The sequence below is a fragment of the Colletotrichum abscissum genome, assembly GCF_030869225.1.
Source record: "Colletotrichum abscissum strain IMI 504890 chromosome Unknown Scaffold_89.1, whole genome shotgun sequence".
Lineage (NCBI taxonomy): Eukaryota > Fungi > Ascomycota > Sordariomycetes > Glomerellales > Glomerellaceae > Colletotrichum > Colletotrichum abscissum.
In genome coordinates this window covers 1-25,331 of record NW_026850535.1, presented here as the reverse complement: position 1 = coordinate 25,331, position 25,331 = coordinate 1, and the positions used below count along the sequence as shown (strand labels likewise).

Below are 25,331 nucleotides of genomic sequence, written 5' to 3'. Positions count from 1 at the left end.
CGATTGCGATGCATTTTTGTTTAATTACTTCTCCCCCCCTGATGCGCACGTGGTTTCTAGATACCAAGTTAAAACCCGTAGCGCGCGTTGATAAAATCTTGACGTTTTTTGGTGCCTCAGTGTCTACGAGGCAGCGGTGCCCGAGGATTCCGCGCCACCCGCCTGAAATTTCAGGTCTGCCCTGGCACAATCAGCGATAGATTCAATTCAGGACATTGGTGATCGATGTGACGGATAAGTAAAAGCGCATACTCAGGACTGAGAATAGTAAAACTATTTGTCCATTCGCTGCCCACGAAAACTACTCATCGTCTGGTCCGTTTTTCCCAGTCACGTATGCCTTTACCCGCTACTCACCGAGGACGGTATCATTCATTCGGGACGAAAGGACTTAGTATGATATCGTCCCAAATACCGCGATACTCGCGACTGATGGAGCTCAATTCTTATTGAAAGAAGATAAGCCACCGGCAATTGGCAAGCTGAAGTTACCGGATGTGGTCAATCTCAGACTGCTCATCCACTCCGCCGATAGCTTCGATTGGGGGAACAGGAATCTATTGGATTGCATGTAGCCACAAATTGTTGGAAAGGACCGCTTCTTTGCCGGTATGCAGGATCGAATTCTTGCACTCCATTGTCTTTGCCTGCATTGTCCAGATGAGCGGCTTTGATGATCAAAGGCCTTTCAACCAAAGGAACATGGGTAGATCAGTCGAACATTCATAACATGTGGTAACTAAACAATGGAAGTGATTCAGCAACAATGGTCTTGTCTTAGGTACGCATCCTTTGGTCTATATAATGCCTTTTTTCTTGCTCACTGAGATATCACTCTACATCTCAAACCATTAAAACCAACCCGCAGCGTGATAACGTGCACTACACCACTTGTTATCATAACAACCCCAGCTAAACAGAAACCATGTGCGGCATCAAACAAATCGTCGACCAGTGCAGAACCTGCTACGGCATCATCTCCAAAGAAGAGATCCCCACCATATGCCACGAGAGAACGTGGACACTGCCCGAAACCTTCGGACACGCAAAGGCATACTGTCCAGACCAAGGAAGGGTGTACCTCGACAAGAAGCCAAGAATCAACCAGTGCCCGGTGTGTTACTGGGACTCATTAGATATCACAAAGGGGTTGGATATGCCCTGCCACCAGCGATCAGAGAGCAGTCTGGGCACTCGCTCGCTGTCGCACTGTTTGGACCAAACCCGATCGACGAGCCCTTGGCAGAACACCAGTGTCCTCAATTTACCGGCTGAGAAGGAGCCAAAAAGCGTGGCTGGGAAGGTGAAGGGGTTCTTTGGTAAGTGTCTTTTCAAGGTGATTCCTGAGTTCGGTAGGTCCTCGCAGTCTCCTTCGTCTTGGGCGGCACTCGATCAATGGGAGGATATTTGTGGTGATGAGGGGATTACGGACAAGAAGAAGAAAAAGAAAAAGGATGCGTCTATACCAACAGTGACGAGGGTGTAAGTACTTTAGAAAAATGAGATGAATGCCTTGCCTCTTGTCACACCATCTCTAGCACAAAAAGTAGAAGTCATTTTGCATTTCTCATTACGATACGGACGGGTGTGTATGACGTTTTCTGCTTGCATATCTGACGGCCAACCTCAAAAATCGAACTGACTCTGATCTCTCTGCCGGATGAAGTATGGTATGGACTCTGTGGAAGTGGTGCTCCAAACTATGGTATCAAGTTGGCATCTCCTCACATGATCACCCAGACAGTCATACATACTGTCCATCCATAATAAAGACCTGGTCACTGACCAAGGTGACTACCTGCATTGGCCCCGGATCGGCACCAACGCGATCAACACACCCAATCATCAACCACCAAGGCTCGCAAAGGGTGCGTTCGTCCCATCAAGCAGGCAAAGAGCCAGAACGACAAATCAACAAAGTGACGGGCTCGTGTAGTTGCAGATACACCGCGAATCTGTGATGGGAAACCCGAATACGAGATGTGAACAGAGGCAATCCTCCGTATTCGCATCGACTTGCAACCATCGTGCACTCATGATTCAAATGCGCTACAACCTCATGGCTCCAGCGCAGAGCTGTGATCTGCAGCCAAAGGCCGTCATCCATGACCAGCATTGAGCATCGCTTAGGAAATTGTCTACCTAGAGTAGACGATAAGACAATGAGGTTCCTTAGACATTGATACTTAGCTCAAGAGGGGCATTGTCGACTGTGACCTACCCTGCATCGAGCGTGGATTCTACCAAAAGTCCCCTAAAAGCACATGGCAATGAAGAATCCATCCTCATGATAAGCACAGCGACATATGCAGCAAGTCAGGGTCAGTGAACCGTGCCGCACGGGATGATCCCAGGCCAGATACCCGGACCTTCTGAACCATAAGTAGTGGGGTGGAAGCGAACCGGGAAGCGGGGGGGATTCCCATGAAGATTTCGCAGGGAAGCTTCTATGAGATGGGGTAGGTAGTCCAACCATAAGCAAGAGAATATGACAAGAAAAACAAGACAAGCTAAATTCTTATGCAGTCTTACGAATAGATGTACGGTCCCAAACCGAATACGATGGCACACCTCAAAGTCCCAGGGGTAAGAAGAGAAAGCGCCCTGGAGCGATCCACGGGCACGTCAACGGCGCCAAGGTCAGTGCCCAATCGAGACGTCTGTTTTCTACTTTCCCCCACCAAGGATCGCCCCGCAACTGCCCCTCCTTCCCGTCTGACGATGCAGAGCTCTACATACATAAATGGCCCACGGCGGCGACCTTCAATGACGCACGTGGAGGAGCTCTCACTCATTAGAAATCAAGAGCCTCTAAGACATCCTCACTCACTCTCACTCTCACTCACAACTCACTCACGACTCACGACTCAATCACGCAATCGACCTCACCACTTTATCAATCTTATCTAAGCTTAAAACTTTTGCCAAAGTCAAACCAGCAGAACCAAACCTTCAAGGTCTCATCCCGCAATCTATCCGCACTCGGGCCAAGCCCCTCCTCTCACACAGACACCCGTCACACAATCACACACATCTCACACACAATGGCGACCCGCCTGCCCGGCACGACCGTAATCGTCACCGGCTCCGGCGGCGGCCTAGGCAAAGCCATCGCCGAAGCCTACCTCGTCGCCGGCGCCAACGTCGTGATCTCCGACATCAACGAGGACCGCGTCGCCGCCGTCACCTCGGAATACCGCGACACCTACGCCGGCAAGCTCCACGGCATCGTCGTCGACGTCACCTCCGAAGACTCCGTCCAGTCCCTCATCAAGGGCACCGTAGAACGCTTCGGCCGCCTCGACGTCGTCGTCAACAACGCCGGCGTCATGGACAAGTTCGACCCCGCCGGCGACTGCACAAAGGAGACCTGGGACCGCGTCCTCGCCATCAACCTCACGGGTCCCTTCCTGACGACAAAGTACGCCGTCAACCAGTTCCTCGCCCAGGGCGGCGCCAGCGGCAGCGGCGGGCCCGCGGGCCTGATTGTCAATATCGGCTCCAACGCCAGCTACCGCGGCCTCGCTTCCGGCATCGCCTACACGGCGTCCAAGCACGGCGTCATGGCCGTCACCAAGAACACGGCGGGCTTCTACGGCGACAAGGGCATCTACTCGGTCGCACTGCTGCTCGGCGGCATGGACACCACCAACATCATGGACGCCTTCGCCGAGGGTGTTAACCAGGCCGGCATGGCCAAGGTCACGGCGGGCATGCCCGAGTACAAGCGCGGCGAAACGGGGCTGGACCCGGCTGCTGTGGCAAAGTACTGCGTCTTCTTGACGGATAAGGATATCGCGTCGTCGGCGAACGGGAGCTGTGTCGTTCTCAACAGGAACTGGCCGCACGCCTGAGCCTGACTTCTCTTCGTTGAGGTTTGAGGAAGAAGGGGGATCGCGGATGGGAAAAGAGCCACGAGCATTGCTCATAAGCTTGTGATTGATGAGATGGCAGAGCAGCTTGAAGTAACCTAGATATAGGAAAAGATACCTTATGAATGTTATTTATGATTACCAAACACCATCATCTGTGCTGGATCAATTGGCGTGTCATCGAGACTATTAGGGCTTCGACTCAAGTGTTTGTCCAAGCAAAAAAAGTCTGGTGGTGCTGTTCGCTCAGGTAGACTTCAATCACATTGAGACCATGCGTGACGATCAAAATCACTTCAGAAGCGAGTACCCGTGGTAAAAGGGTCAAAAAGAACGCAGTCCTAACGAGGACAAAATAGAAGATGCGGCCAGTGTGGATTGAACACACGACCTTCAGATTAAGTGATTGAAGTTGACTTCAGTCTGACGCTCTCCCAACTGAGCTATGTCCGCCACGATCTTCGAGAAAGCGGGGCTGTCTGAGAGGTTAGGTTGTCTTGCGCAGCGGGGCGCGCTCGCCGTCCGCGAAATTTTTGCCTTCGGAGACATCATTGTGAAATTCGATGGCCCCTGATATGTCGTGAGAATGTGAAAACAACACGAAGTCCGAAGAAACAAAGCCAGAAATACTTTTGCCAGTGCGGTACAACACAAAGACTTTGAAAAAGGGTAAGGGGAGTAAATGGCACCAAGAATTGAGGGGTACCATCCATCTGAGCTTCTAGGCCTTCCATGGTCAACCTTATTGTAAACGGAATAACAGCTGGTCAGGCGACGCAACCTCCCATCTGGAAAATACCACAGTCAGAAAGTGAGGAACAGTTGCGGGAATTCCAACTTTGTCTCGAGAGAACCTATCACCATCCTGGAACCGGCGGGCAGACGATCGTCTACTATCCCGACTAGAAAGGCATCTTGGTGGAAAAAGGGGGATTCTATCCGTATGAGCTGCCTTTTTCTACCTCTCGTAAGCTTCGTCCTAAGCCACTTCCTATCTCTGCAATTCCATTTGCTAAGATGATTTTCCCAGGATGAGACTGAAATATTACCGTAATCAGATGAAGAAACTCCACGCTTAATGCACATACCAGTATCCCTGCTTCAAACCCAGTACCCACGATGGAAAGCCACTCACCCATCCCCTGGCAAAAGACCAATCCTCCTATCCCGCTCGTCCCTCAGATGCTTGTCCTCTCCCTCCAACAACATCTTCTCCTCCACAAACGCGGCGTCACTAGTCCGGAACTTTTCCCTCATCACCCCTTTCTCCGTCATTATATCAGACCCGGACCCGGGCTCTAAAGGCTCTAACTGCAGCCGCCTTGGCGAAGAAGACGACGTCTCCTGGGCAGGCGAGACCATCACCTCAGGCGGCCACAATATCCGCCTCGCCTCATCCTCGCTCAACACCTCGCCCTCGTCCTCTGAGCTCTCATCAAACGCAGAAACGTCGCCGCCGCCGCCGCCGCCTCCCCCACGCCCAGGTCCAGGCGACGAAGGAACCGCCAACAATACATCCGTAACAGTCTCATCCTGCGTTCGAACCAGCCGGCCATCCAAACCATCGTCAGAGACAACATGTTGAACGGCCTCCGCCCCCGCCTTCATAGCGTCAGCATCCCCCTTGGGCACCTTATTCTCCCCCGCCGCGACGACATCCATAGAAGTCAACTTCATCAACGTCCTCAACCTCGCGTCCCCGACGAACCGCCCCATCAAGACCCCCTCGTTCTCCCGAAACGTCTCGTAAAATCTCCGATCCACCATCGCCGCTGCGCGCAGGTCCTCCACACTCTCCACGCACCTCTCCAAAATCAACAACCGTACCGCGTCAGACCTCTCGAGGACCTTGCCCTGTTCCTGGTCCTGCTTTTGCCCCCGTTCCTGTTCCAGCAGCTCCTGGATTCCCTGCTGCTCAAGCTGCAGATCAACCTTCTTCCCGTCGGAAAAACTCCTCAACCCCCTATGTAAAACAGCCTGCGGCTGCGTAGACCGGTGCTGCGATAGCCCCCACCCGTGAGCCCGTCCACTGACATCATGCAACGTCAATCCAGACACGCTATTGTAAATATCATTAATCGCCGCGCGAAACGCCGGCGCGGGATCGCATACCCCGCCCCTGTGAACCGCCAGCGGCGGACTGGCAATGGTCCGCAACAGATCGACGAGCTGTGCCAGACTTCGACGAGGTGGCGAGTATTGCTGCTGCTGGGAGCCAGCTGCCAGGTGTCCGAGAACCGACGAGTTCATGATGGTGGGCAGAAGCTCCAGCTCGCCGTAAACGAGCATCAGCCAGCCTAGATTCGTCGCGTCGCAGCTGTGACTTCCCTTGGGACACCTGGGCGTGCTGGTGAACATCAAGGCCGGGTTGGCAGACGTATTCGTCGCGGGCGTGGACGCTACCTCAACGGAAGACGAATCCGAGCCCGGTGGCGGAACAGCACGACAAGGCGGCCTCAGATACTCCCGAATCGTACTCACGCAACACTCCTCAACCTGCGCCATCTTCGCCCCCCTCACCCCCCAAATCTTCTCCCTAATCCTCCTCGGCCACGCCACGTGCATCCCCTCCAACTCGTCCTCGTCCACAAGATTCAAAATCACCGTCTTGGACATGCGCGTGAACAGCTGCCGGAACCCAAAAGCATAGCTAATCAGCAACCAACCCCGCGGCATCGCCTCGCTGCCCCGGTGAATCCACTGCGGCAGCCAGCGGTGCTCGACAAACAGCTCCAGCGGCGACGTGCACCGGTACCGCAGGCACACCTCCGCGATGGCGACCAGCTGCTCGAAAGTCACCTCGCGCGGCACTTTATCGTTGTGCATGTGCGCCGCGTGCAGGAGGATCGTGAGCGCCTGCTCGCGGTCGCCTTCGCGCTGCGGCATGCGGTAGAGCTTCGCTTCGGTGCCGTCGGGGCAGATATACGCCGTCGGCGGCGGCGCGAGCTGGTCCGTCAGGTCCTCGTCGTCGTGGACCTCAATGTGCGCGTGCTCGGTGAACATCCTCTCAAAGACGGGCGACGTCTCGGCCAGCAAAAACGACGAGACGCGGTACCGCAGCACGGGCAGCGCTTCCGCTTCCGCTTCCGCCCCGTTTTCGGCGCCAATATTCGCAAACTCGAGAACGGCGTCCCCGCGCGGCGCGACGGCGAGCTCCTTCACCGGCCTCTCGTCCGTGACGCCCGATTCGCCCAGTTGCAGAACCCGCGTCACCTCGACGAGATCCTGCTTCACCCGATCATGGTTCCTGAAGCGTATGTCGTAGAGCGGAAAAAAGTCCGGACTGGGTGAGAACGTCTTGATGATGCTCGCCCTCCTCATCTGCTGGATCGCGGCGGCGCGGAAGACTCTATCCTGGAAGAGCGACTTCACCATGCTCGGCGTGGCATCGGGCTCGTAACTTCGATATGTCTCTGACAGCGAGAGCTCGAGCGCTTCCACCAGCGACCCGATGCACCCCTTCCAGTCGCGGACGGCAGACAGGCAAATCTCACGCATCGGACGTGAACCTGCGCTCTGGCCGGTCGTCACTTCCGAGAGACTCCTCCCGCTGAACGAAGACCGAGTCAATATCGACGCAGGGCTCTGCGGCACCTCAAGCGACGACTCCCGTGACGGTCCCCGACCTCCCTCCGCCCACGCCGCCGTTGCCGCTCCGGTCGCCTGCCCCGGCGGCCCGGTCGCGGGTGTGGACTTGCGCAACAGGGCCCGACACAAGGCTACATGATCCTTGACTTTGGCGTATTCCTTGTACGCGGCATCGGCGTCCTTGCTCGCGAGCGTCGAGCCGACGCGTTGCGTCAACTGTTGAATCTGACGAAGTTGGACGTCCGACTCATTCACGGTGCCGCTGCCGTAGCCCCCGCCGGCGGAGCTGGACCCACGGGACGAAACAGGTCCCCGGTCAATCGGATCCCCGCCGCCAAACTCAAAATCGCCAAGTCTCTGTTCATGTAGTGTAAGCGGCGTCCGACAGCTCGAGCGTCTCATCGCCATTGCAAAACGTCACAGAGGGAGCGGTGCAGTGAACCGGTGGGTTCAGTGGTTGAGAAAGAAAGGAGAAGGAGGAGAAAGTGAACGTGCAGTAGTGTGGGAACTTTCCCCCCCCGAGGGGTTTGTGGAGATTTCCAAAAACTCACCGTACTGCTAGACCTACTACCATCGTCCTTTGCCGAGCTGATGCTCGATATCTTGCGTAGCGCATTGCTCAACCGCCTAATCTTGGGAGACGTGGGCGAGGCAACATCGCTCCGGCTGCGTTGGCGAACCATCACTCAATCCCAAGCTGCTGCAACCCAGATGCGATGCGATGTGGCGGCGGCAGGGGGACGGCGGTCCGAACCAAGGATACGCGAAAACGCAGGGATCACTCATTTCCCAAACATCCAGCGACCTTTGGTGAGGGGGATGACAGAATCAAAGGAACTCGCAGTCTAATGGTGATATTGTTGTCGCTCAGTGTACCTAGTAAAGTATCCGTATACTTGGGAGACAGACACGGGACGGACTGCTTTCCGGTTCTCGGAAACAATCAAAATGGCAGCGAAACGGGAGGGTCTTCAAACTGCGTTTCATGGGTCCACAGATGGATGGCTTCTGCCTGGGCGAGGGAAATAAGCAGCTGCATCCTTGGGAACAAGGGATACCTTAGGAGGGGGCAAAATACGAGGACGTTTTGGGGGCCAGCCGGCCAGCCAGGCCACGTTGGGAATTTTGCCTTTTGCGGTTTGCCTGCTTAGCAGGGGCCGCGGTGGCATTGTCATTGCCCTGGGACTCTTTGGAGAGCACCGGCCACCTGAAATAAGGCTGATTGCGGGGTTCAAACCACTGCATCCCGATGACGTAATCTTGCGTCGCTTCCCGAGACCCTTATCCTGGGTTGCACAACTTATCTGACAACACCTCAAATGGCGATGGCTTCAAATGGCATCTGAAAATGGCTGTACAGAGTCAGACAAAGTTCATCACTTGCAATCATCCCTGAGACTGACTGACTGACTGGCGGCCTGATCTTCACATCAAGGAACGTCATCCGCACGTACTCCTGCAAAGTGCTATGAAATAATGGCCTTTTTTTTAAACGCTTCCCGTCTATCTGCTTACATTGACACTGATCATTGATGTCTTTTTTCCACTCCTTTCCTTTGATGCGGTCATGCTGGCTTCCTCTGTCATCTCTCTTCAGAGACAGATGCCCAACCATTCCCTGCCGGGTATTTCATGACAATCGAAGCCGTCCTAAATACAGCCCTTGTTCCGTTATCATCCACACACCGTCTTGCTTCCTCTCCATGTACCCTATCCCCCATGGTATGACTTTGTTGACAAAAGGAAACTTGATGACGCATGCCTAACCGTGACCCATTTCGAAGACCGTTGCTGCAGATGCAATGAGACAAATAATAAACCCTGCCGCCCAATATAACGCAACAGTGTTCCCCCTTTGGAGAGCCTCGATAGGGGGGAACGAACAAAAAGACGATTGAGGCATAGCAATGCTCTCTCCAATTTCCATGTTTGAGCCAATACCGTCTTGCTGAACTGGCATTCCTCCCCGTGCAATTCTTCAACGTGTTGCTGTCTGCAGATCCTCATGCCCATTTGCTGATCTGATGTTTGTTTGCTTTGACCAGTTGTGGTGGCCACCATCGAACAGGACTTGACCACTATAAGTCTACCTGGTGAACGGTGTTCGTCGCCGTACTAACTCGATTCCCGAGGCCCCGCTCACCACCTCCAGGCCGCGAGGGCATTGCAGAATGCCTGCTACGACTAATGACCAAACTCATTGCTCTAATCCAGAAGCAGAGTGTCCAATACTTGTGCGTTGCCAAAGTTTGCAATAGGGTAGCCCATCCGCTTCTGCAGAGGCCACTCGTCTCGCCTGTGCCCTATCCAAGAAAGCACGAGTAGCTTTCTGCCGTGCAGTGATAACCGCAGTCGTGTGCAATTGCGACGTGTTTCTCATGCCCTTAGCCGCCCTTCCGGTCTGCGTCGTGCTTGGGTGGCTGCTCGCTAGAGGCAGATCCGCCGTGATTCTTCGTGTCAGCACCCTTTTTGCGGCCCTTTGTGGCCTTCTGCCATGAGCTCTCAGGGCCGTGGCTTTCGCTTTTGGCACTGCGTGTATGGCCATTCTCTCGAACGCCATTAACCCTTGGAGAATGGACCTGAGCCTGACCGGAGCTGTGTGACTGCGCCTGAGCCTGTGCTGTCGCTTGGGATGAGCGCTGGTTGGCCGTCGAGGATCGCTTCGGCGAATGAGTAGATGCATGCCCTTGCTTGGATTCCTTTCCAGCCGAGCCCTTGGTGTCGTTCGGTCGGTGTCCTGAGCCAGAAGGCTCGGCGTGAGCCTTGGGTGCTGAGCTTTGGGAAGCTGGCGGAAGCTGATCAACTCTTGATGCAAAGTCATTCTTTCTCACAACTGTCGGTGAAGGAGATCTGGTCTCGTTGATTGGCGACAGGTGCTGTGCGTCAATGCTCAACTGGTGGCCATTCATCCTATTTTCTCGAGTTGCGAGATCAAGTGGCGCTATTACTCCACTTTGCTGTCTCGATAGCGCTCTCTGGCGAAGGGATGGCTGCATGCCATTTGCGACGTCTGGATATGGTTGCGATTGCACTTGAGCTTGCGGTGACCAAGCATACTGATTCATCGACATGAGTGCAATCCTGTCACGGAATGAAGCGTCGTCGATCGCCTGGGACGCAGGCTGCTGGGGTGCAGAAACAGAAGCTGGTGAAGCCGAGGCAGTCGCATTGGTGGTCGACGATGGCGTGGTAGTACCGTTAACAATCACCGGAGTCCGCTCAGACACGGGAATCTGAGCTGATTCAGACCTTGGAAAAGCCTGGCCATCCAACTGATCTGAGGTGTATCCGGTGATGCCGAGACCTTGAACTTGCAGCGTGTTTTCCTGAGACGAGCGGCCTTGATCGTCAGTTGGGTTTGATTCCGTTGAAACCACGGCAGGATTGTGACGTTGCGATGGCGTCGAACTCGTGCGAAGAGATGATCCAGTGCCGTTGACTATCAAAGGCCGCGAGGCTGCTCGAGGACCGTTCGTACTGCCAGACGCAACCACCGGAGCGGATGCTACCGAGCTACCTCCGCTAGAGAACGCCCGGGCATGGCCAAGGGGAGACGGTGAACGAGATGTTCTTCGCATTCTGCGGTCCAGGATAGTCTGCGGAACCTCGGTTGACAACCTACGCCGTCCCTGGGCTGGCTGGGTCGTGTCCGCAAAGGCTATGGCGTTGGGCGCTACTTGGGAGTGCGCCGGACTGGAGGCATCTGAAACGTAGTAACCCAAATAAGCTCCTTCGTCAGAGGCAGGCGAATCGCTCGCTGGGGCCTGGGAGGCTTCGTCGTACTCGACGTCGCTTGGAACGCCGTTCGAGACCGGGATTCCGTTCACTTGCCGAGTGGGATTTAAATTGGTATTAACCGACGCGCTGTTTCCTGTATAAGCCTGATTGTGCTGTGCTGTAGGAGCAGAGCGGGAGGCAGGCTGTGACTGCGACCTTAGTGAGCTTCCGGAAGTCGAGGCGCCCGACTCTGTTGTTGCTGACGATCTTTGAAGGCCTCTTCGATATTCTGGCGTGCTAGTCGCCACTGTCGCCGGCGAAGAGGGATAGGCGAAGCTGGACTGGCCGTAATACGCCGCCATGGGTACTCCGTACATGCTGTACCAATCTTGAGGGCCAGCGATGGGGGCACTCAGGGGCGGATTGTCAAAGGAGTTGGTCCTGGACCGTTCTGGACCCTGCTGCGTAGCTGAAGAGGACCCCTGCATCCTCTGAGCAGCGTGCATTTGGGCAGCCATCTGAGCCTGGACTTGCTGATAAACCTGGGATTGAGTATAGAGCTGGAACCGAATGTTATTTTCTTGCTGAACCTGGGCGGCCATGGCTGCACCTACAAGCGCGGGATATTGCTGGTGGGACTGTGCCTGTTGCGCGTACCACGCAAGATCCTGGGGAGTCATAGCCACTGGGGGCATGTACATGGTGTTGGTGTCGTAAGCGACGCTGGACGAAGCTCTCCTGTTCGAGTTTGCATTCCGCTGGAAGTTGTTCGAGTGTCGACCTCCACGGAAGTTTCCACGGCCTCTACCGGAGTGCTGCTGAGAAGAGCTGCGGATCATGACCGGCCTCGAAGTATTTGGAGGGCGCTGGAACACCGGTGTCTCTTCTTTGGGGTATACGTATTGTTCGCAGCATTCACCCAGTTTCCCTTCTGAGATGAGGTCAAACGCTCGTCGTAACTCCAGATGAAGTCCACGGAACGAGTACTCATCCGCAGTGTTGCCCAGGTTGCGAGCGGTGTTGAATGGCTCCTCCACACACAAATGGTTATTTATGCCAATGTGCCATCCCTTTTCCATTCGCGTTGCCTTCCGTCCAAGACGAATCGATATAACGTACTTATCGTAGTCGAACTCGTGTGCGTAGAAGCGGAAGAACTGGAACAAGAGCTCACCCAAAGACGCCTCATTCTTCGCGCCGAATCCGCTCAGTTTTTCCAAGTCATCAGCGAATGCGCTCTCGGGCCCGCCATTCTTAGGGAGCCGCTGATGCTGGCGCTGGTGAAGGGAGGGAAGCACTGGCGGGTCGCGAAGCTGGAGAAATCCAATAATGAGGCAGATCCACGTGTAAGAACTGAGAGTACCTCCAAACGCTGTTCCGATCAGTAAAATGTGCGAAGAGTCAAGGGGGTATTTAACCCATACCAGCATCGTTTACAATCCTCTGCCGTGTCCAGTACTTGATAACCATGGCCAAGGGCCGCACTCGAGGATCGATCTCGACGTATGTTCGGACCATTCTCGTGTTCTCCAACGCCAGAGTATTGTTCACATTCATGTCGCAAGCGAGGCCGAGCTCGGGGTCCCAGATCTTGACGATGGGAACTTTGGCGCCTGAGATGCAGACGACCTTTTCCATGCCCTCTGTAGTAGTTCATGTCAGAAGTCTTGTTGTTAGATTCCTGTGCAAGAAATGGTTTACGTACTCTTCGCAAGCAATGCTGCAATCGTGCAGACATACTCCAAGTCCTTCCAAGGCGTTGTAATGCAGATATCAACTATGGAGACAGTTAGCACTGCATCCCCAAGCGCCAGCCCAGTGTTAAGAGAGCCCACGAACCATCAGCGTCGTCCGAGCAAAGTAAGTTGCCTGAGGAGCCAAAGAGATGCACGCGAATGTCATTTCCAGGCCATTCCTCGTTAAACATCTTCTCCAGCTTGACGACGAGCTTTTGACGGTTTTCTTCAACTTTGTCAGTCGGTCGTAACCTGTCGTACAACTCCCGCATATCTGTGGTCAGCTTCGTCTCTACATCTTCCGACAGCTTGCTCTTGATCTTGTCGAGGCTGGTCTTATCCAGCTTGTCGCTTCCTATGCTGTAGGGCATACGCCTCTTCGAATTGATCTGAGAAGTCTCATATTTGCAGCCGCCAAGCCGGGGAGGGAGGGGTCGTAATGAGGGAAGGTTGCTGTTGGTCTCTGAGTAGGCAGAGCGAGGAGAGTGATTGTTTGTGGCGGTTGGCGAAGGTTCCCGCGACTCGAACGAGAAGTTTCTAGCATGTTGTTGGGGAGTCGAGGGCATGGAGTTGGAATGAGACTGTCCATTGCCGGCCCTGGCTGCAGGGCGTGCAGGGAGTGGATGTGAAAGCTCCGGTTGTTGCTGCGATGACTGCTGCATCTTGGACGGAGCGTCCTTGCCTGTTATGACAGCGCGATCGCCTTTGTCTTTAGTCTGCACGGCTCTATTCCCATGGCCTCCTTGGGAACCCTTGGTTGCGGAGATTTCCTTGTTTGAGACCTTGGAGGTTGATCTGGACCGAGGGGCCGCCTGGATCTGAGGGGTAGCCACCGTCGCCTGAGGAAGCGCTTGAGGTTGGTGCAAGCCGCCTCCTCGTCCCGGTGAGACGAGATTGGTGTAGTGTAGCAACTGCGCTTGGTAGACTGAGGCTTGTTGCGGAAAGAGCAAGGGCCAGAAGTCTAGCTGGGCCGGAACGCGAGAGGAAGCGTCGCCGAAGTAGGAACCCGAAGTAGACGATGATATCGTGGGGGCTTGGATCCAAGGAGACGTTGGATATGTATGCTTGGATTCAGTTGTGGCAGCTCGACTTTCCATGGAGCGAGTCCTGGCTCAGCTTCCGTGACGAGGACGAGCGGAATGAGTCGGGCGCGAGCGCAGGGCGACGAGAGAGGGAGATCGTTGAAGATCTGGCAGCAGGAGCCTATTCGTCGCGGGTAGAGCAGAGTCGAGTATGCAGAGGGTATCAAGAGTATCGAAAGGGTAGTATAAGGGCTGAATTGGGCGCGGTCGAGTGGGAGGCGAGCGCTGTTCAGAGTGGTCGAGTCTCCTTCTTTTTTCTCTCAAAATTGAGTCTTTGGCGCAGACGGAGAGGGAATTTGGGAGGGAAAGAGGGTCGGGGTTTTTGTGATAGCCGCTGCTAAGGCAAGTAAAGGGCTGCTAGAGGAACGCGAACGAGCCGAAAGTATTCATGAAGTTTCGCAGACTCGGTCTGGTGTAGTCGGTGCAAGGAGGGATTGCTGAGGTAGAGAGCACACTCCTCTCTGCGTGTGGTCGTGTCGTGGAGGTGGTGCTCTTGGGGGGAAGAGAGAGAATGTCGTCGACGGCAGGAGGCGAAAGGAAAGGGTGTGGAGTTTAGATCGGGGACGTTGGCCCAAAAGCGACAGGACTCGGGGGGCCCTCGGGCGGTGGACCGCGAAATAACGCTGGGGGGAGGAAGGGTCTAAGGGGGTGGTGCGCACTGCGTGTAGTTGCTGCCACGGGATTCTGCGAGGAATTGTGATGTTGAAGGTCTGTGAATCTGGTAAGCAACAAAGGAGCAAAATAACCAGCAACAGACAGGAGACAGTGAGGTAAAGGAGGATAGAGACAAGAAGGACAATTCTCAGAGGAGTGAGAGAAGTGAATGATGTCCCGGAAGAGCAAGAGCGAAGGAAAGTGTGAAGGGGAGCGTTTCGTTTGGGGGTGCAAGGAAGGGAAGGTACCTCAATCCAGGGAAGGTACCGGGGGTGGGGAGAGGGTACCTTAGCAGCGAGTGGTGCAAGTACTCTTTACGCGAAAATCAGAGTGCGGCACTGGGTGTGTTTGGGGGGTACTTTTCTTAGGTAAGTGAGAAGGTACCTTGCCTCTGGCTGGGCGATGATTGAGGAGAGCAGGGTGAGATGAGGTTCCTGAAGCGGCAAGGCCAATATCGGAAAAGTAAGGTAAGGCAAGGCAAGGTAAGGCGAGGTCAGGTAGAGGTAAGGTAGGGACAGGTCCATGTTTCCGTACCTTATGAATCGAGAGCCAGTCGAGTGAAAGCGTGGTGGTGTCGAGGACTCACTCGTCTGCGAATACAGCGAGGGGAGAGGAAGCCAGAGTGTGTGTGTGCGCGTGTATCCGCAGATGCGTGCCGCAGCGATTTGAGAATCGCACACACTGTGCAATGAGAGGAGCGCTTCGACTTGTAGAAATAAAGTAAGCTGAGCAAGAAGCAGAGGTACTTCTTCAGAATCAGGGAGCGGGCAGTGAGTAAGAGCAAGGTAAGGTATGAGTGAGTGAGGCCGCAGTTCACTGAGGACTGCATCAGAGTCAGTCTCAGTCCCGGTCCTGCTGGTTCCACTTCAGTCGCGGTTGCAGTCCCGGTTCTTCCTCCCAGACTCTGCAAGATCCAATTCAGCGTTTAATGATTTCACCGAGGAGGAGAGTTGGACAATGCAAAGTGAAGTGATGCTGAGGTTCGGCGAGGCACGGTGCGTGGTGTGCGGCGGGTAGTTCTGGTGTAGTAGGTGTGGTCACTGTGCCTGTCTGTGGAGGTTTGGCGGCACAATTCCTGCGACAGTTCCATCTGATTGCTGGTTTGGCTTAGTGGTCTCGTCTGGTGTGGCCCCGGCGCACTTTAAGAGGAGGGGAACATTAAGTAAAGCGTGGCAGGGCAGCAGCACTTGACAAGTTGAACATCCCATCACATCAGCATCACCAACAATAGCCAACTCGCCGGAGTAACTAGACGAACAATGATTGCCGGTCCAACCATAGTTTCCGAGTAGGAATATGGTTGCATACCCAGTGAGCAGTACCAAGTCGGACCGGTCACATCCAACTTGCTGCGAGGCAGAATAGAATTGCCTGTCTGTTGAAATACCTAAAGGTCAAGAGATCAAAAACATTGGAAGTTGAATACTTCGATACCTCCTCAGGTAGGCCAAGGTACTGCAGTGCCCAGGTACCTTACCTTAGGTTGGAGAGCGTATCACCTCAGACATGAGAACTGCCTTAGTCGAGGACAGGAAGGGAAGGAAAGCACCGCATCATATCTTGCACCTTCCTTCCTCGCCAAAGCCATATCATGACGCAGCAACGGCTATTGGAGGCAATGAGAACCAGGCAGTTGGTTTTTGGATTGCTTCACAGACTTGCTTCTATCCTGTGCTTCGAATTGCCGACTCTAGATCCTTCTCTTCCGTCTGTCATTCCCTCATTCAGTCGACATGGCCATGGTAGTGGTCAATGCCAGGGACAAGGTACCTAAGATACCTAAGTAGGTACTTCTCAATCTACCTACTTAGGTCAGATCAGTTGCAGCTGCAGCTACCTTACTCTGTAGACACCTTGAGGGGTTCATTCACTAGTCGTCACGCCGCCTTCCCTTTTTCCCCTTCTCTACCTTAAGATATGTGGTACAGATTGGTAGGCAATCTTGATAACATAGGAATTACATTACCGACCCGAGTAAGGAGTGCTCGAGGGGGGTCACTTTGGTCGCATCCCTTTACTGCGGAGGATGAAAAGCTACGACCACTGGTTGTACCATGTTCGACCCACAGTGCGTGCACGGAGCGCGCGGGCAAATCGCAAGAGCACCAGCTCAAGTGGGGAAGACGACACACGCTTCACACGCTGTGTACATTTTTGGTGGAGGAGAATGCACATGCGGGAAAGAGACCCCATGAAGAGAGAGGCGGGAGAGAGACGCTGAGGATTCAATAGGGGAGGGGTCATTTCGCGGTCCTCGCGGCCTCGCGGAAGTCAGGGCTGGCCGCTTGACCCCATTCCCACCCTCGCATTGCCACTTGCATTATCCGCCCACGACTTTCTGCCCAGCACCTACCGTGCTTTCCCAAGGTACTTACGGACAGATTTGGCGCCTTGAAATTACTTCCCATTGCTTGCTCCCTCGGCGTGTGGGATGCGTCGGCATGGTACGGAGTACAGGTGGTTAGGTGGTGAGCGGCCAAACTCCAGACTCCAGACCCAGATTACCTACCTTAGGCGCAGACGTACCTAGTCCCCAAGATGGGCAAAGTACTTGCAGCTACCGCTCCGCGAGTCCGTACCAACGTCGTGGTGTAAAACGGGCTACAGGCAGGGGTTAAGGGGTTAGACAGGCGCCACACACCCCTCCGACCACCGCTTGTCACTTGCTGCTTGGCTCCTGACGGGCCTTTCCTCTGTTGGGATATGACGTCGCAGAAACCGCCAGCCTGTGGCTTGTCTTGGATTTTGGCGTTCTGGCCGGCACTAATTACTTTTCTGAGTGTGCGTGTGTGCGTGTGCTTGTGTATGCGAATGTTAGGTATGCGTGTGTCTATGTGTGTGTCTGTTGTGTCGTGTTGTGCCGTGTTAGATTGGACACTACTCCCTGCTATCCAGCACTATGTAATTATTTGTGGTCCGCAAACCGAGGCAAGAAAGCTGGAGAGAAACCTGGAAAGAAAGTAGCATTTATGCGTATGCTCTCTGTGGCTCGGCAGCTGTCTCCCGTAGTGGGGGAATTCGCCCTAACATTGGATAAATTCCTCATCTATGACATAAGATACTGTACCTAGGTAGCCGTAGTTTGTTTACTTCCACTGAATATCTCCCTTCTATCTGTGTCCCACCTGCCACCTTACTAAGGTCGGTACCTCAGTGATGGTCTGAAGGTAGATGTGCCCCAATGTATATTATCTTAGTAAGCGTGCAGACAAGCAAAGCCCCGCTTAGAAGCACTCAAGCCAATATTCCACTGTGAGGGATTTGGCAAAGTCATTTGGGAGCGTGGATGGGGAATTGGGCCCTGCCTTCCTCATGTCACCCTGCCTCCCCGTGGAAGGGGGAAGGAACTTTCTGGGACCGGAGCATGTGCTTGCCCGCTTGCCCAGGTATCCGTACCTGCTACCTACCTCACTCCGTACCGTACCTGCTTGCCTGCGCTGCAGCTGCTCCTGCGCCTGCGCTGCAAGCTTGGAAGCTTGGAAGCCTGCACCTCCCCTCCCCTTGCCCTGCCATGCACGTTTCGACCGCGACCGCGCCTTCCAGCTTGGACGTACTTGCCCAGACATGGTGAAGAATGAGAGCAATGTCTCGAACAGAAAGAAGGCCATCCATTTTTACATAGTAAGGTATTTAGGTACTCCGTACTCGATATTACCTACTTGAACTTCGTATCAACAACGGAGAAATCAAACCCACATTCTAGACGCTCGCTTGATTTCCGAACGTCAGGCCTGACGGCGTGCACCTCCCTTTTTTTGGCCCGCCTCGTGTTGTCGTTCATCTTGTCTTGTCTCGCGTCCTGTCGCTTGCTCACTCCCTCTTATTTTATTTCCTAACGGATATTTCCATTTCCCATTGCTCCCACCTCCCCTGCCGGCATCATCTATTTCCACCACCTTAAAATTATCAGGGTCCCGATACTATGGCCACCTGAATATCTTTCTAGGAACCCAGCAGCTAGTGGGGTCTCTCCGTACGCATCCTGGCTTCAAGAGAAACAGCAGCGTCTGCCGCCACAACCTGCAGACAACTCGAGGGCTTGTCAAGACTCGAGGAGCCTACTAGAGGCCTGTTCGACAACCCATTTCGACGACCCCCGATGCCATGGGCCCCAAACCGTCCAAAGTCGAGCCAACAATGGACAAGATTCACCAACGCGCTTCCCAAAGCCCGGTCGTGTTTTCGCGTTGCCGGTCTCCGCAACTCACCCCGTCTTCCACTTCCTCGACCGCTTTCTCGTCTTTCTCTGGTCGCTCCTGATCCAATTCGTCTCGGACCCTCCCTCTCCCCGGTCGACCCCTTCTCCGTGCGTCTCGCCCATCCCCCATGGCCTGCCATCGCTACTATAAGCCCCAAGATCCGGTATGAGGTAGCCTCGTCCTTTCCGATACCCGTTCGCCGATCCAGTCATACGCCGAAGCTTCCCCGCCAGACCACGCCATAACACCACACGGCTGCTCCAGTATTTCTTCTCAGCGAGTCGGTCAATTCAGGCGGTCTTACAATACCGACGCCGCCGCCCGGAACACCAAAACCGCACCAGGAACGTCAAAATTCGCGTCAGCGACGACACCTAAGGTGGCACAGGAGAGCACAAGCAACAGCAGCACCTTTTGGGGCTGACACTTGGCTTTCCTCAGCTGAAGAAGGATTCGGCCCTCCTCCGACCGAATCCCCCAGTGACTAAGACTTCGGAATACGCTCGAGTGCCCCTCCCTGTCGAGCCGTCCATCAGCTATTCGCCCGTCTGCGTCACCTCCTCGGCGGTTTAGTACAGCGACCCAAACCCTCTGAGAGGGTCGTCACATTGCTCCGTCACGGCGCCTAGCAAACCTCCCTCTCCTTTCGAGTATACTGCCCAATCCAGAGGCCACGGATCAAAACCTTCAGATGTGGCAGTGTGCACGCGCTCACCTAGGTACTTTGTCGGTTCAACGAGATGCTCTAATTCTCCGGTGATGGGCGACTAGAGGTGAGACATTCGCTCAGCTTCGAATGAGCAAGCCAGAGTATCGCCGCGCCCGCTCATCACAACACTTGGCATCACGAGAATTAATCACAGCTAGAGGTAACGCACAACATCTATAGACCCGAACTGCCGTTAAACCTCATTCTGTTCGAAGTTGAAGCCCCCCTACAATGTTACTTCCTCCGCTGTGTATTGGTCGGGACGGCCCTTTAGCCTTGCGGCTGGCTGGCAAGCCACTTATACACATCCGTGGCCATGTGGCTCCAGGTTAGAGAAGGGCTGGGAAGCGGTCACAATCCGTGAACGGGCGAGCAACCAGGGCGAAATGTCTCTGAGAGATGCTAGATCGAGAAGCGGCCGAAGCTTGCGGCTGGATTACTTGTCCTCGTCTAGTCTTCCCGCCTGGACTAAGACAATGACCTTCTCTCAATGCATCGCCACTACTTCCAGCCGATCTATCGTTCACATCTTCAAGTCACACACATTTTTACGTACAAGAGACTGTGGCAGCTCACTTGGTATCCAACCCGCACACAGCATCGCCAACTAAGGTGTCAATCGGACATTGTATACCACCGCCACTGCTAATGACCTGAGATGGGGGCCCTGTCTTACCTCGACTGTAACTGCAAACAGTTAACGAAGACCTCTTGGTCGAGACTTCCCGTTCAACAATTACATCCGCGAGGCGAACGTTGCTATGATGGAACATGCTACTTGTTGTCACGTCGTTATGTCTTTGCGCTAATGTCTTACTCTACTAATTTGCTAAGGCTACTTGATAGTTCTCCCGTTTTCAACCAGAACTTAAAGTTAAGCACTTGCCGGCAACCCCAATGCCCTACAATGAAAGGTGGAGAGGGCCCAGGACATCACAAATGTATCCGTATCGAGAGAGCCAAATAGTCCTCCTCAGGCTGAACTCCTGACCAAACTTTGCGGCTGAATTGCGCAACGTGGCTGCTGTTCATCTCACAGGCTTACCTGACCGGTTGCCATCGCCGACGTCATTGCTTCGACTCGAACGGTATTCAATGCACGCATTGATGCAGCCTATGGCTGCTCAAACCATCACTTTAGTTGAGTCGCAGAGAGGGACGGAATAAGCTAGACGTGCGCTCGTCATTGGTTAGGACCCAGGAACATCCATTACGCTTCAAGCCCACCTCTTTACAACGACTACGTACACGGATGTCTCCATGAGCTAGAGTGATGAGAGTGTTCTGCAGGCGCCCGACCGAGCGGGATCTGTGTGATGAGAAGCAGAGGTGCACTCGCGGCTACTCGTTCCCAGATGCAGTGCAACCCTCCGTCGGATGGCTCCCACCGCGGGGCGCAGGAGACATAGGTACGTATTCTACCATTGGGCTTCTACGCAGCATTGTGCGGAGCTGACCTGGTAACCGCAAGTGCCATCTTTGGTCGCTTTTAGAGAATAGCATCGGCAGTCCGGCTCGGACTGCCAGCTCCGAGTTGGGGTTTCCCACCTTTCCCTACCCGGCAACACGAGCCAGAGGCAGTTGTCCACGTTCATACAAGGCTCCCGGAGCAAAGAGACAGACATCAGAGAACGGCCACGTTTTACGTAGCGTCAGCCAGAATGTTTCCTACGAGGGACAGACGGCTTCCAGACCGGGCAAAGATGAATCTTCCTAGCACTCGGGAGAAACCTGCAACAGTCTAGACTCTCAGCCACCCGCACCGCCATGCCGCTGTATACAAGGTTTGTCAACTGAGACCTCCCGCCAACTCAACTGTCTTTACGATACGTCCGCAAATAAATCGTACGGCGGAAGACGATCCGTGAACGCTTCCCGCTTCCCACATTCCTCCCGCCGCTTTCCTTGAATCTAGGGGTGCCCAGATCGACGTCAGTTCCACCAATCTGCTGTTTGGACCGAATTCTCCTTGTCGAACGGGGCAAGTTCCAAAAGCTCCGGTTCACCCAAACATTGGGCTTCTCTGGATCTTGGCACATTTCTTTCGGCCTCAACTTGCCGGCGGTCCTTCGATGATTTTAATGCTGGAAATGAAGCGACCACCGTCAAGTTGTATGATGATTTCGAAGTTCAAGAGACGCCGCGTTCGTGGTTGCCATGAGTTCACCTCAGGTCCGGTAAAGCGATGACATTCACTTTAGACCTCCATGCAACCTCCCTGCTGTTCAAGCGGACCATTACAGCTGGACGGCATCATGTTTCAACTGTTGGTTCCTGTCTCTTTCAGAGACTCTCCCCGGTCAGTGGAACTGTGGCAAGCCGGTGGTCAAAAATTTCCATGACATCTTCGATGGCTGTAGCGTCAATGGCACTGTCTCCGCAAGACTCCGTCCAAATTCCTCCATGGCCGTTAGGATACTATCAACTCACTTGCGAGTTACTAGGCTATCGCGATGCGGTCAATTTGCAGGGAGTCCGCAGGTCGCTATCGTCATTTAGAGTTCGGTGAGCTGTATCGAGCGGTTCAAGTGAGTTGTGCCTCGATTAATATGCAAATGTTTCGACGGGGATTGGCCATCCAGGAATGCGGGCGCGCGTTCCAGCAAGGTCGGCACCCCCTCGGACCTCGGATCGCAGACTCTACAAGACTCAGTCATATTTGGTCTTTCTTTTGGGTTATGAAAGTTTGGCTCGATTTGGGGCATCCAGCCCGCCTCAAGGAATGGCAAGAAGAAACAGAGCCGAGTGATCTCGTTCCCTAAGATTCCTTGCAAAGGCTCTCCGAAATCCGGCGATCCAGAACCAACGGTCTCTCGGTCTGAAATCTCCTTCGTCCATTTCAAGGCAAGCTCCCGCATCTTTAAGTAGAAGCGAAACAAATGTCTGTTCTATTCGAGTCTCTTGTTTCTTTCCTCGGGAGAGGCACAGGGCGCGGAAAATCAGAGGGCCCGATCTTCTTCAACCCTGGGAAAACACCAGGCTGAAGATCAACCGTCCAGGTCCCCAATGCAGCGATGAAAACCATCGGAGAGGAACCTCCTCCCAATCAGGGGTTCTCTGAAGGTCAGGTCAAGCCAAGCCGACAGACGGCTTCAGCCTCGCGACGTGGTTCTCCCCATGGTTCGACCAGGAGCTCAGGGCGCTCGCTAAGCAAACATGCGACGCGCCCTGTATCGAAAGTTTCAGGAAAGTTCCTCAGAGCTTCTCGCCGTTCCCCCCTCCCACCAGTTTCTCAAAGGTGGTCTTTTTGGGGATGCCGCCAGCCGCCTTGCGCATGCCGGTCATGTTTCTATCCTCTTCCTTTCCCTCTTCTCACTGCCTCTCTCTGCCATCTACGTAAAGTCAATCTTGCATTTGCATTACATCTGCACGCCGTCTCAAGCCAGTTGATCCTTGCCCGCTTATTGCTTCTTTTCCCGCACCGCCTGTTCCTGCAAGCCGTTTCCCGCAGAAGTCGTTGCTTTGCCTGAGACGTCTTTAGTCTTGGAAACAGAGATACATACTATTGATCGCATTGCTGTTACCCACACGCAGCGCGCACCCACCCACCCATACACATACACACATATCAAAAGAAAAGATCGATCACCATGCTATCGAGCTTGACAACCAAGATCGCCCTGAGGAAGGTGGGCCTGAACAGCAAGAGCTTCGACTTCAGTGGCGTCGGCGGCGGTTCGACAGACGCGAAGAGCAGCAAGAAGGGTTCCAATGCGGGCCTCGACGACGACGCGGCGGACGGGAACGCGGGGGGCTGGCCGGCGTGGATGTCGATGAAGTCGTTGCCCATCACCGTCGCGCCGTGGTTCTCCCCGCCGCCCCCGCCGGTCCCCATCGGCGAGGTCCCGAAGATTGGTGAACTCGCCCCGCTGGACCGCGATAGGCAGCTCGAGTTTGGCCGTGGTCGTCCTGTCCTCGTTGTCTTTTTACGCTGCGTCGGTTGTGCTTGTACGTTTGTGGACCTCGTTGTCTCGTCCCCCCTTCACCTTTCGGCTGTTACGTGATGTGGCACAACGATGCCTTTTCTTCAAGAAGCCTCACCGTGACTAACATCTGCCTGTTCCTACACAGTCGCCCAGAAGACCTTCCTTGCCCTACGGGACCTGGCCAACAAACACGCCCGCACCCTAACCTGCATAGCGGTCTCCCACTCCTCCCAGGCCGCGACCAACAAGTGGATCGACATGCTCGGCGGCGCCTGGAACGTACAAATCGTCGTCGACGAGGACCGCGCCATCTACGCTGCCTGGGGCCTGGGGCTGGGCAATGTGTGGTACGTCTTCAACCCGACGAGCCAGGTCCAGGGCTGGAAGGAGAAAGGGTGGTTGGGGGAGAAGGTGGCCGGGGCGATTCAGCGGACGGGCGGTGCTTCTGCTGAGAACGCCGCGTATACCGCTGCGAACTTGAGGAAGCAGCCTCCGCCGATGGAGAGACGGGGCACGGGGATGAGCGGTGCTTCGGCTGTGAGCGTTGGTGGTGGGGAGGACGTGGAGGGAGGGGCGAGTACGGTTATGGGGAATAAGTGGCAGACTGCTGGGGCGTTTGCTGTTGATGGGCGGGGGACTGTTGTTTGGGGTGGCAAGGCTTTGAGGGCTGATGATCCCATGGATTTGGAGATGGGGGTCAAGGTCTTGGGGGTTTAGACGGAGGAGTTCACATGGAGACGGCTGTCCCTCAGATGGGACTGGCTGAGGTATGTAGGTACGGTGGTAAGGCGTTTTTGTAAAAGGTTTCGGACGGAAAGGGTGGCGTACTTATTGGCTTTGATAGCGCGGTGTGGGTATGCAATGAGATTGTTCAAGATTAGCAATATTTTCAGACGATGTGGTTGTTCTTCCAACTGCTAGGCTTTGGGACCGATTGGCTGAGGTTGTGTAGTATTCGCCCTCTACCGATAAAGGCATATCCTCGTAAGGCGATGAGCGGGAAGATTGTGTGCAAACTTTCCTTCTCGTTGGCATCCAGCGGCTAGTTCACAGGAAGGATATCGATGATGAACCAATCGATCCATGGTCTGTACTGTTGGCTGTTGGAACAGTGATCTCCCTCCCAACTTCGGACAGGCTAACGGAAGTCGAAGTAGAAGAAGTACAGCAAGAACAGCGTTCGAAAGGATTTGTCCAGTGAACAGCTTAGATATTAATGCCGCAAACGGGTTAAGTTCCGTTGTGGGATGCGTTGCCAGTGGTAATGTTGGTGGCGACACAGGGCCATTGCGTCTTACTCTTTGCATATTGATCAACACATGCGCGAATGGTGAGGTGTGGGAAATGTAGGAGGAGGGGTCTATAGTCCATAGTCATGATCAAATTCCGAGTCCGTCGTATTAGGTCGTGTTGGTCGTCTCATCCTATGAGTCCTTGGGTTTTGTTTGCCTTCCAACACGCTGTGACCTGGTTCTCGGACAAAAATGAACAACTCTTCGTCTCCAACGGCGGGCCTTTTCTTCTACTTCCTTGTAAGTCGAACTCAACGAGAATCCATATCGTGAAGCTGAGTACGTAAGTAGGGTATCGCCTGTTGGTGGGCGTCCTCTCTCCTCATAAGTAATTCCCGGAACCAAACAACACATCCTCAACAAAGCCGACGAAACGCGGCTTGCCCTCCAAGAACGTCAATAAAGTTGCAAAGGATACACCCGAGTAGGTCAAAGAGCTTCCAACTGGGCTCCATAACTATTCGACAGGGATCAATCAATTTGGGACAGGAATGTCGCAACAGTTGAGTGATTGTCAATGACGACCTGCCATACCAGGATGGCGCGGCAAGCGCGC

The 25,331-nt window shown here is 54.3% G+C and overlaps 5 protein-coding genes across 5 annotated transcripts; 3 read left to right on the top strand and 2 right to left on the bottom strand.

The window, feature by feature from the left end:
- Positions 1-925: 925 nt before the first annotated feature.
- CABS01_16271 (uncharacterized protein) lies at positions 926-1,486 on the top strand (the record flags this gene model as incomplete). The annotated part of the gene is made up of 1 exon (XM_060549602.1): positions 926-1,486. The coding sequence occupies one exon, from the start codon at positions 926-928 to the stop codon at positions 1,484-1,486; it is 561 nt and encodes a 186-aa protein (XP_060390005.1).
- Positions 1,487-3,044: 1,558 nt separating this feature from the next.
- On the top strand, positions 3,045-3,854 carry CABS01_16270 (short chain dehydrogenase; the record flags this gene model as incomplete). Its single annotated transcript, XM_060549601.1, has 1 exon — positions 3,045-3,854. The coding sequence occupies one exon, from the start codon at positions 3,045-3,047 to the stop codon at positions 3,852-3,854; it is 810 nt and encodes a 269-aa protein (XP_060390004.1).
- Positions 3,855-5,003: 1,149 nt separating this feature from the next.
- Positions 5,004-8,143, bottom strand: CABS01_16269 (uncharacterized protein; the record flags this gene model as incomplete). Its single annotated transcript, XM_060549600.1, has 2 exons — positions 5,004-7,817; positions 8,012-8,143. The coding sequence occupies 2 exons, from the start codon at positions 8,141-8,143 to the stop codon at positions 5,004-5,006; spliced, it is 2,946 nt and encodes a 981-aa protein (XP_060390003.1).
- A 1,701-nt stretch (positions 8,144-9,844) lies between these two features.
- CABS01_16268 (uncharacterized protein) lies at positions 9,845-14,010 on the bottom strand (the record flags this gene model as incomplete). Its single annotated transcript, XM_060549599.1, has 4 exons — positions 9,845-12,549; positions 12,602-12,820; positions 12,883-12,954; positions 13,017-14,010. 4 exons carry the CDS (start codon positions 14,008-14,010, stop codon positions 9,845-9,847), a joined length of 3,990 nt encoding a protein of 1,329 aa, XP_060390002.1.
- Positions 14,011-23,147: 9,137 nt separating this feature from the next.
- On the top strand, positions 23,148-24,200 carry CABS01_16267 (uncharacterized protein; the record flags this gene model as incomplete). The annotated part of the gene is made up of 2 exons (XM_060549598.1): positions 23,148-23,505; positions 23,629-24,200. The coding sequence occupies 2 exons, from the start codon at positions 23,148-23,150 to the stop codon at positions 24,198-24,200; spliced, it is 930 nt and encodes a 309-aa protein (XP_060390001.1).
- Positions 24,201-25,331: the final 1,131 nt, after the last annotated feature.